Source organism: Chinchilla lanigera, unplaced genomic scaffold (assembly GCF_000276665.1).
Source record: "Chinchilla lanigera isolate Chin_1 unplaced genomic scaffold, ChiLan1.0 scaffold00125, whole genome shotgun sequence".
NCBI lineage: Eukaryota > Metazoa > Chordata > Mammalia > Rodentia > Chinchillidae > Chinchilla > Chinchilla lanigera.
In genome coordinates, this window is record NW_004955526.1 from 4,330,388 (window position 1) to 4,342,612 (window position 12,225).

Sequence of the window (12,225 nt, forward strand, 5' to 3'; positions counted from 1 at the left end):
GGCCGGCCGGACGCACCCGAGGCCAGCGCGCCCCGCGAGGCTGCGCCCCAGGTACGGTCCCCGGCACCTGCCCCGCGCTCTCCCCGCTGCCTCTGCCTCTGTCCCTCCCCCGCCGCTTCAGTTTCACCTGGGCCGGGTCGGTTCTGAGACCTGAGATAGAATTCTGCTTGGAAGGCTGGGTTTGGATGTTGCGCGTTGAAAGTGGGGGCTTTGGAACGTGTCTGTTCGAAGTGCCGTCGTGCGTGCGTCCTGCTCTGGGTGGGTCTGCTGGACTCACCTGGGGCTGCGCAGCCAGTCAGGGACTGTGCTCCTTGTGTCCCAGCCCTACTGTGTGTGTCCTGTCACAGGGCCTAACTGCGCTTCTTTGCCAGCTGGGTGGCGGGAACAGTACTACAGGACCTAATCTTTTGTTTTAAATTAAACAAAGGGTCTTCTCCAACAGGGGAGCGTGGGGCGGGGTAGTGAGGGTGATGAGCCATGAGTGAAGCTGTTAGGAAACCGCAGAGCGGACACCTTCGATGGAAGCAACTCTTTAACGTCCAGGAGCAAGCTAAGGTCAAGCCTTGTGCCCAAAGTAAAGTGATCAGGATGTGCTGTTGATCACATGCTTGTTCGGAGAACTGCTGTGGGAACACCTTAAAAGAGCTTTCAAATTGCAAACATAATCAGAGCGCGAACTTGGGTGAAGGGAGACCAGTCAGAGTAAGTGATTTAAGAGCCCCGGAGCCCAGAGAGACAGCAGCAGGGTCTAGTGAGTGGGAGATGCTGAGTAGGAGGAAAATCAAGTCACCTAAGTTCATGGGAAAGGAAAGACACACACACACACACACACACACACACACACCCACAGTCGCCACAACCATGCTGCTAAGACAGTTATATGGAGTGACTCCATTTCCAACACCGCTAGCATCTGGACTTCTGCTGTCAGTTCTTCTAATCGTTTAGTTATTAATTACTGGCTAAAAGTAAGGAGCATGAAGATGGGCCTCTCCAGAGTGAGCCTCACCCGCGCCTCCGGAAAATGGAGGAGGGGAAGCAGACCGAGTGTGCCAAGCCTTCGTTCTGGTGGAGAAAATAGCTTCCACGGGGCAGGGGAGACATGGCCTGTGGTCAGCTCCACAGACAGTGGGGAGAGGCCAGCCCAAGACAGGCTCCACGCGGTGCGCAGGTATTTTTTTCTCTGCAGTCTTGCAGTTAAACCCAGGGAAGCATTATCTCCACCTGTTGCTTGGAAAGTCCCTGAATGAAATGCCTAGAGTAGATAGATTACAGGACACTTAATTAAGTTTGAATTCCAGGTAAAAAATGGATACACTGTGGTTCACATCCCAAATATTGCATGGGATATAGATAGAGATGATACAGATATAGAATAAAATTTTTTATTTACCTGAAATTCAAGTTTATCTAGGAATTCTTATTTTTATCTGTTAAATCTAAGGAAGCAAGTACACACAGCTATTTTTTGTAACTGTCATCTCATAAAAAATTTAAAAAGTGTGATTGTTATGGAGCCTTAAAATTTATGTTGACCCCTTGAGGACCTTCATATATGATCATCTGCTCAGTAAAGTAGTAAAGAAGAAAACAGCTCAGTGAAGTGTTTTAGACTGCAGGCTTTCAGACTGGTGCTTCCAAGTTTAAACCTTGACTTCCTTGATCATGGGAAAATTGCGGTCGTAAAAACTGTAGACAAAGAACCTGAGGCGTAGAGATGTCACTGATGTCTACTTTACACTTCATATAGTTCTTGTAGTAAAGTTAGGTAAAATACAATGTGCTTAGCACAGGGCCTGACATACTATAAATGCTTTACATGTGCTAAGACTTTGAGAATACTTCTCAAAATTTTATTTCTGTAGTACTATTTTACTTAATATTATCAATACTGTTGTATCTCTGTATCCTTCCAATCAGAGAAAATGTCCCATTTTAAGTTAAAGGTGTAATATTCTTCGTGTCAAATAGGTTCAAAATGCCAACTGAGGGCTTTAGTTTAGGGAGACAGAAAGCAGATATTAGTCATTCCAAGAAGGTCAAAGTATAGGGTGTAAAAGGGGTGGAATTGAGATATTTATGTGCAGATTACGTAGTTTCACATAATGCTTGCAGTCAGCCTGTGGTCCCAGGGTGATCCCAGTGTCCCACCCTCAGCTTTCCCATGCTCTTTACAGCCAGTGAGCGAATCTAAAACCAAATATATTTGGGGGACTTAATAACATGTCATGACCACTTCACTGGACTGGACTAGGAGATTATATTTGTGTGTTTACAGAAAGAGACCGTGGATATATTATTCGTGGGAGACATACAAACTGTGGATGGGAGGATAATCTAAAAATACATTCACTTTATTTGAATTGGATTTGTATGAATGGTTATTCCTCAAATGTCCTTCAAAGGAAAGGAAGAAAAATACTAAGGCAAGCCTGGGATAGTGGGAGGTGCTTGGCAGAAGTCCTTCCCAGCTCCTTTGCAGTGCTATACCCGCTCACCCCAGTGCTTGGCCCCAGACAGGGGCTCTGGAGCACCAGGGTGCTCAGTGAGATCTGAGAGCAGACACAAGCGCAGAATGAAAGCATGGAGGACGCTAGCTGGCTGTAGAGGAGGGCCCCATTCTCATCAAAGAAGCCTAAGCTTCCCCTAGAAGGGAAGGAACCTGAAAAGAGCAGCCCCCACAGGTAACTCTGCACAAGGTGTGGGGAGGATTTTCCCACCTTCTGCTTCTTGACAAGCAATGTACTGAGTTCGTTACTGTTGAGTTACGGTGACAGCAGTGATTTTCAGTATGTGAAAGTGGGCAAAGGAGAGACGAGGTAGTTTCAAAAATGATTTAATATTCTAAAATTCACATTTTTAAAAAGTCTGTTTCATCATACGCATTACGGCAAGAAAAACTAGGTGGAATTCTAATACAGAGAAGCAAAAACACCACAGTGGTGCAGGAATGGAAGTGAGAACCCACCCCACCCCCAGGAGGAGATGTCCTTACCATGTCCTTGGGAAGAGTGAGATTTCATCAGAAAGAAGCAGAAGGGGAAGGCAAACAAGGTCAAGATCCTGGTGATGCTGTCTGGTCTCGAGCAGGAGCAAGGGAAGGGCTGAGGGGCCCAGGGGAGGCCCTGGAGCAGGGCCTCAGTGCTGTTCCTGTTGAGTAAATAAGAAAATAGGAGAAGTAGTTGACAATGGTGAACCAAGTACCCTGCAAGAGGAAAGCAGGATTTTACCTCCTAGGAACTGGCCTGGATTTTCCTGTCATTGTCATTACTGGGTTAACTCCTCTAGGAAATCAGTACTCGGTAATCCCCTACGTACCTACCCTGGGCAAACTGACTCGCTCACGAGATGCACTAGGAATGAGACTAAGGCTGAGGGACTTTCCCTCTTGGTTCTTTTCATTGTTGCCCCAACGCAATGTCAGGCTCCCTGCCACTGAAGGACCGCAGAATGTTTACTTAGAAACCCTTTATATCTCTTTCACTATCTGCTTTCCTTTTGCTTATCTTGGCCCCTTACTCTGAAAAAAAAGTCCTCCAGCCACTACCCAGCTATTCTGCTGTTCCAACAATATTTCTAGGTAACGTGAACCCCCTATATGCAGCTATTATCCCACTCGCTTAATTATTTATTCATACAACAGGGAAATTGGGAGACAGTATTTACAGCCCAATAAAGTGAGCACCAAGAGGGATAGGAAGAAGGCAAAACATCACCCTTACTCTCATGGGGTAAGAATTCTACCGACAAAAATATGGGTAGCCACTATACAAAGCAAAATGAAGTACAGGCTATGCAGCATGAGTACAAACCAAACACCACAGAGATAAACGTGGAGAAAAGTAGCTCGACCACACCAGTAGGGTGCAACAACGTACTCAACACACATCAAAGAAGGTTTACAAAAAACTTGCATTAGAAGGAGTGAAATGCAGCAGTGGTGGTGTAGCTGACGCTCACCGAGTACTTAGCACAGGCCAGACCATGGCAAATCAGTGGAACTGTGTAGTGGTCTCCTTTTACATCCGTGGAGGCAGAGACAGAGCAGACGCCCAAGTGGCATCTGTGAAGTAGTAAGTAGCACAGTTAGGAGGAGCTCACAAAAGCAGTGAGACTGTGCAGGAATAGCTAGGAAAAGGTGACTAAGTAAATAGAAGTACGGGGGGATAATCATACTCAAAGTTTTGGGGATTTCTTAAAACACAGAAATATAAAATGCCACCAAAAGACCATTTGTGCAGTGCTTGCTAAAAGAGTAGCATAAGGGACATAAACTGTTAGACTTAAAATAACTGCCCTTCCCAGACTAGTCTGTTTGTTTATTTGTTTATTTATTGGGCAGTGCTAAGGATCAACCTTAGGGTCTTGCACACACTGGGTAAGCACCCTACTAATTAGCTACATCCCTAGATCATAACTTTTAAAAAAATACTCATGCAAGAACAAAAAAAAAACTTAACATTTGTTGATTTCTACTATGTCCCATGAGCTTACATATAATATTTACTAAATACTCAATAGTGAAAATTATACCCATTCTACAGATGAGTAAATTAATATTTGTAGATGGTAAGTTCCTTGCCCAAGTTTCAAGATTTCATTTTCTTTTTCCATTATACCATTATATCTCCATAATAAATTTCTCTGTTTGTAGCATGTTCTTATATTCTATTTTCTCTTTAGAAGCAAATTCTAGTGTGTTTCCTCCATATAATGTTACAGTCTACACTAAAACCTCTTTATTCAGATTAATATTAAATGAAAATCTGGGTAAGTAGGCTCAATGAATGAAACACATCCTGCGTGTGATGAGGTCCTGGGTGACAGAGATAGAAAGAATGTCCCCTCCTGAAGGGCAGCCACTTCACACTGCCAGAGCTGGGGTTTTTGTTTTGCTGATATTTTTTTCCAGGAGAAGAACTGGATTCTTAAATGAATTGCTGACTCAATATTTTCAATGCCCAATAAGCTAAGTATCTCTGAAGGTCAGATTCAGGCAGAGGACTAGTTACTGTATTTGCAGTCTGTTCTTTACAGTATTTGAAATCCACCTTTCATCAAGGGCAAAATGTGTGCTTGTAGCCAGCCAGACGTAATGGGAACTCAGCTCCAGGACTTTATAGATGTTTGCTTTGGGTTAAATGAGATAATCTTTCAGAAATTCAGTTCCTTTGGCTATAAAACAAAGAGAAATATATTTTGACTTGCAAGATGGTTGTAAAATGTAAGTAAAATAATATACATGAGCCCCCCACCTCTGTTCTCTGGTTCTGTCCTTTTTCTCTGTCTTCCACTGCTTCTACCTGTTAAAAATATTTTATTATGTAAAGCTTTACTTATTCTTTGGATCTGATTACTTTCAACTTTTGCTTATAAATTTACTAGTTATGCCATGCTGGAAAAGGAGACCAAAGCTGACTTTTGTAATCCTTCTCTTTAATGGTTTTTTATAAATAAAAAACCCCAGCAAGAGGATGATCTGAACAGTTAAAAGAAACGAACAGGTTTTTCTAAGTTTTTAGAAAAGCTAAAAACAAAAACAAAAATACCCAGCACCTTTGATATGACAAGGACCACAACCTGTATTTTCTTCACAAATTTTCAAATCTGATTTTTCATAGTTTTATGATGTAAATAATGCCCAAACTAGTTCACTCTTTTAGGACTTTATGTTGCTTATAGCAACCCTATAAATGTAATGATGGTCAGACATAATTTTGAGGTACTTGATTGGTTAAAGACCATTAAAATCAGCTTTCCAGTACGTGCTTTGAGTTTCAAAATTTAGCATTTCCAAACGATTGTTTTCTAAAATAAGTAAATTTTCTAGTTCATACAGATATGGTGATCATAAAGTCAGACACATAAATATCTACTCTTGTATATGCAAAAGAACAGCATCCTCTTGTCAACTGTTTTTCATTTTTGCTCCTGGTGTGGTGAAGTTAAATTCTGGGAAATGGTTTACTAAAGGGAAGTTTAACCACAGATGTTTGTAATTCCAACTTAAGTTTCCCATCAAAATCTTAATGAAATTCAGCTGCCAGTAGTTGCCTCCAAATCTGAGTCTTTTCATCATGAGAAACTTGGGGGAAAGACATTCCAAGGCTGAGTGGTAGTGGGAAATTTTCCGTATTTAAGCCCAAATTCTCTGCCTAAAGAAAAATACATAAAGAAACATTCTTTAGAAAGGGAAGAGCGAAGTAGCTGGATGTGCTTAGAATAATATATAAAATGACCCTGTTTTCACTTCCAGGCCTGTGTCTTAGTTTTTATGTTGTGTTTTGGTGAAAGCTAAGATCTTGTGTTTACCTAAATGAAATACTGTATCTACAGTTATGGCCCCATGAGAACTGGTAAATTGGATAAATTCCATAACATTAACAGCTGCACTAGTACAAGTCTTTGCAGCAGACTAGAATAGTATTCCATGCTATATACCATAGCTAAAAGGGCCCCTGAGCATGGTATGGACTTTGTGTGGTAATATTTGTTTGAAATTACGTCCTCCATTAGCTGGAGTAGCCTGATTGCATTAAAGGAAATCAAGGACTGCAAGGATCAAAGATATCTTCAGTAGAACTTGACTTCAGGATATGACTTCCACAGAATGCTGCTGTCTGTGTACAATGTCCATTGCAATGCGGAATACTGAAATAAGCAGCTCTGTAGAACAAATGTGTGCCCAGCAAACTGCACAACAAACACCAGCAAGAGACAAAAGAAATATCTAGTGATCCTCAGATCCTTTGATGCCAGTGCTATAAAACCATCTAGAATCTGAAATTTTTTTTAAAAAACCAGGTTGGCTGCAAAATGCTCACACTTTCTTAAGCTTGTAATTAGAATACATCACAACACAAACTCAAAGTCTCAGGCTTAAATGGGGCGAGGTTGCTCTCACACAAGAAGCTGGTCTACAATGCCACTGGAGCTTCAGTGTGTGTGTGTGTGTGTGTGTGTTTGTGTGTGTGTGCGCTTTCCCTTGATGAACAGTGATAGAATTTGAAAAACTAAGCATATTCTAAGTGTTAACTCTTCCTGTTGATCTGGAAGAGCCCAGGGAGCAATTGAACAGGCTGAAGATTTGCATACAGGCTACTATTCATCATAGTGCATGAATAAGTGCCTCATTCTGTTTTGTTACCTAGATAGTGTTGTCTGTCATGATCAATGCCAGTAGATACTTAAAGTCCACTCATGAGGGACAAGCCTCAAAGCCTCTACTTAGCACAGAAATCCATATAAAGGAATCTCCTGGAGATGACTGAGGCCTGTTTGCATGTCAGTGGAAGGGTACTGGATGCATGACTTTCTTTTATATACCTTGAACTATGAAAACAAAGGAATCATAGAATATTAGGTCTAAAATGGAAATTTAGAACTCAGTCCTCTCATTTTGCAGGTGAGGAAACTGAGGTGGAAGAGAGGGAAGATTTCTCAGTGCAGCAGTAAAGGCAGCTGTGTCTTTTTTTTTTTTTTTTTTTTGTCTTTTTTGAGACAAGGTCTCGCTATGGAGTTCAGACTGACCTTGACCTCACTTTCTAGCCCAGGTTGGTCTCAAACTCTCAACAATCCTCTTGCCTCAGCCTCCCGAGTAATGGGATTACAGGCGTGTGCCACCACACCCAGCTAGCTGTGTCTTCTACCTCCGGCCTTAGGTTCTTTCCAGTTGTTTCTGTGGACTTAATCATGCTTAATTAGAACCAGAGGTCATTACATGAACATATCTTTATATCTTGTAAAGGAAAATTGTTTACTTCTACTCTATCCTACTTCATTGTCAGTAGGATATTTTCATGAATTTGAGTACAGCTGGACTCTGAGTCTGGAACTAAATATTCTGCTTCTTGGATCCATCATTAATAAAGAAGTGAACCTTGGCAGATAGAGGAACCTGGGAAAATCCCTCCAATTTCCGAAGCTTCAGTTTCTGAAGAAAGAGAGGAGGAGGAGGAGAAGAGTAGAGCAGCAGGAGGACAAGTGGGGTAGAGGAAGCAGAGGAAAAAGAAGAATGGGGAGAAGGGAAGATAAAAAGGAGGAGAGGAAGAGGATAGGAAGGAGAAGAGGAAGAAGGAGGAAGAAGAAGGGGGAAGTATTCTAGCAACAAAATTCTAACGAGTAGGTTAAAATGTTAAAGGGGAACTTGTCTAAGGAATAGACTCACACCATCATAGCTATTGTCCCAGTAAGAACCCCAAGATTCAGAAATCCAGAGCCTAAGGGGGTGACCTGGCAGAGGGGGTGAAAGCAGACATGGTTCCAGCCATGAGCCTTTCCAAAGTGACACACTAAGGAGGCCTCCCAGATAGTATTAGCTGCAGAAACCTCAGTGTGCCATAAGAGATGTGTCCCCATGTGGCAAACAAATGTCTCCCACACCGAGGCCCCTGGGTGATATCACCTACTCCTGCCAAACCCTTCAGGATGACCCAAACATGAAACTCCACTACAGAAAGACAGCAAGGAATGGCCATCGAAGAGGTCTGGGACATGCAGATAAGTGCTGAAGTAAGACTCACGTCAGTACCTAACAGTTAAGTGCCAAGTGAAAGAACTTCCAGAGAAGACAATGTATTTTCATTCAGTGGGGAAAGAAGCTAGCCAGCCATAGATGATTGATTATTATAAGCACCGAATTGAAATCACTGTGTTATATTATACACTGTACAGTTGTCCACTGGGTTTTAGCAGTACTGCAGAGAAATTCACAGTTTGCTCTAGATTGGGCTGAACACAGCATTTAAAAGAAAATACATTCAAAGCAACTTTCTGGAAGTCAGAATTGTGAGTGAGGACTTGCTCTTGCCTATAAATGCCTTGATTACTGCTGGCTGTGGGGAAGTAGGGTTCAAAATCAATAACACCAGCATCACCCGAGGCCTGCTAGGGATGCAGAACTTCGGATTCTCCCCTAGAATCAGAATCCACATGTTCACTGTATTCTAGGGCTGCTTAGAAGCACATTAAAATCTGAGAAATGCTATGCTCTAAAATGCAACTGGGCTTGAATTTTGAATGGACTTAGAGGAAATTATTAATCCAGAAAAGGGTAGTTTTTTAATATAATTCTGGGGCAGCTCAAAAATATTAAGGCAAATCACAGCTAAGTAATGCTCATAGGCTCATCCAGGAACTAAACTCTAGCCCAGAAAAAAATGTATTTTAGATTTTACTTTTTTAAAGCCTTGGAACTAACTCCTGCTTCAAGGCATCTAGGGGAACTCAGAAGGTAACACTGATTCCTGAATCCATGGCACACGCATGATGGGCTCTCAGAAAACGCTCTTTGAGAAAAGATATGAAGGGATTTGAATGATTTCCTGTTCCCACCTAACATTTCCCAGCATCCACAGCCTGTACCGAAATAGAGCTGGTCCTTGACGGCCAAGGGAGGCAACAGAGAAATTGACTTGTGGAAATTGTTCCGACATAGGCTGTTGCTCAGGCTTTTCAGGAAATAATGGGATTGTGCTGTTTTTATTGGTAACCAGGAAGTCATCCTGACTGTGGATAACGAGCCCGCATGGCATGCAGAGTGATGTCACAGATGATGTTACGAGATATGGAGTAAGGCTGTTCCTCTAGTGGGCATTTTCTGGAGGAACTGAGACTTGTAGCCAGTGCATTTGAGGCAGAGGATGTGTTTCCATTTGTATCAAGCAGGTACCCCGTCCTTCCCCCAGACTCCAGGTGTGCTAGATGCAGCTTTGGTTCTGAGTAACCCCTATTCTGCAGCAGCCTTGAAGAACAGTTATGCTTTAGCCCACTCTGAATAGCTAACTGACTGGTTTCTAAGGTCCTTTTAACTTTAGTTATTAAACACTTGCTTAGCACTTTCCACATCCTGATACTTTTCTAAGTACTTTATGTGTATTAGTGATTTATTTATTCTTCATAACAACCCTAGGAGGAGTGTACTGATATTAGCCCCATTTTGTAGATAAGGAAACTGAGTCATACAACAATTGAATAATTTACTCAAGAAACCAGGAAACCTGGTTCCACACTCTTAATCTTCTATTATAATACCCTCTGACATCTGTTTCTAAATCTTAGAATAGCCCAGTTAATTAAGATGTCCAGTACCATCCAGGAATGCTAAAATACTCTGAGCAATTAGTGAGCCTGCAAAGAATACTCAAATTAGTATGTTTAGGCTTTGGCTTTTCCTTAAGTTACAGAATTATGGAATAAACTAACATCATCAGCTCAGTAACGATGGAAATTCTTCCTTCGGACATGAGAGGAATCAAAGTTGACTTAGTATCTGAATATATATATATTCATGCATCTCCAGATTTACTGAACATTCATTTTACAGTAGAGTCCTGGGTCCACTTTGTGGGTTTACAACTTTAAAAAATTTGAAAGGATAAGGAAAGAGCTTGAACTAGAGTAAAAATGAGACCTCAGGGGAAATAATCAGAAAAACACATCGATCACAGGAAAACAGGGCAGACCTAGAAGTGGTTTGCCTTTAATATTTTTCCCTACACATGGCAGTAGTAAAAGAAAGGAAGTTTAGCAACAGAAAGGAGTCAAGCAAGACCTGAGAGGAGCATAATTGCCTAGCTCCTTTCCTAGAAATTATCAGGCACTATGGAAAAGAAGTTGCTGGAATAAGTGAAGTATTCATTCCACACACAAGGAGCGAGAGCCTCCTGTTGAAAGACATCATTCAAGGCACCGGTCATTGCATCTGGGACAGATCTGGGCAGTCATGGCCCTCCTTGGACTAGGAGAATGGCTTTGGCAGGTGGCACTTGCAAAATCCTTTATAACTTGGAAGCATGAAGGTAGTGGGTCCCAAACTTTTGGTGCCTAAGCATTTCTTTGCTATTTCTTCTACTCTAGCCTCATGTTTGCAATATCTCACCTGCTAGGACTGCAAACTACCACGTGCTGGGGGCTTCAACAGCAAGAATGTATTCCTGCATTGTTCTGGGGGCTGAAATCCAAGGTCAGGCGCTGTCAAATTCAGCTGGGGAGGGCTGTCTTCCTGCAGATGAATGGCCACCTTTCACTAGGTCCTCACATAACCTGTCTTCTCTGTACTCACAGAGAGAGTGGGCCCTGGGGCCTCTTCCCCTTTGTGTACAAACACTAGTGCTGTCAGGTGAAGGCCCTATCAGTATGATCTCATGTAACCCTCTTTACCTCTTTATTGGCCCTTTTAGCAAAAATGGGTTCATGTTTGGGCTCAGAGCTTCAACATAGGAATTTTGAGAGGATACAATTTAGCTCATCATGTCTGCCAAGTGAAATGGTAAACAAAATCTTATCTTTTAATGAGACAAAGTAATTATATTTGCAAAAGAGAGCGTCTGATAAAAGTATATCATTGTTCTATTTAACTGTATCCTATAAGCTTTATCCAAACTAAAAATTTAGCATTTCCTATTATATGGTCATGTTTTATAGATAAGTCATAGCTAATTTTAAATAGCTATTTTGAAATATAGAAAATAGTATCAGACCATGTGTTGCTACCTTGTAATCCTTAGGTATCCCAGGACACTTGATTAATCAGCATGTATATCTTTACTCTTATTTAGCATACAGTACCTATTACCTCAGTAAGTGCTAGATATCATACAAAGATGAACAAAACACAAAGAAATAAAGCAAGCATACTACTCATAAAATATGACTAAACTGTTATAAAAGCTCTTATAGGATTTAGAAAGAACATTCATTTCTGGTGGGAAGTTCCTAGTGGCTTCAGGAGAGACGTGGATTTTGAACTGGATATTTAAGGTTAGGGAAAGAAGACACACTGAGCGTAAAGATCAGTTAAAACAAGGACGTGGAGTTCTCCTAGGAAAGGAAATAATCCTGGGTGGTTGCATTGGACACCGGGGAGCCACTGAATCTTTCAGAACAGAAGAAAGAGAAACATGATGAGAATTGCACGTTGTCATCACTAATCTGTTAACAGACTCCTGGGCGGGTTGAGGGGCAAACACCAGAGAGCCTAGAATGAGTGTATTTTGTGTTGTGCACCGGTATCTTTCCAAGAAGGGCCGAAGTTTGCATGGTGACCGTGGTGTGAAAAGCAGAGAATGTATGCTGGAGTCACTGCCAAGGTTCTGTCAAGGTAGTTTCTCATACAGGTGGAGAACAAGGGTGAGGGAGAAGCCACACACGCTGATGATGTCTGTAGAAATAGATTAAATCGTGAGGGGAAGAGCTGTTCGGGGACCTTTTAGCATAAGACGTACT

General features: G+C 41.8%; 1 protein-coding gene across 1 annotated transcript in view; it reads left to right on the forward strand.

The window, feature by feature from the left end:
* Positions 1-12,225, forward strand: part of Lama4 (laminin, alpha 4) — a gene marked incomplete at its 5' end in the record, with an annotated part of 135,423 nt that continues 123,198 nt past the window's right edge. The window contains 1 exon segment of the mRNA XM_005409785.2: positions 1-51. Within this exon segment, the coding sequence (XP_005409842.2) occupies positions 1-51 (51 nt within the window).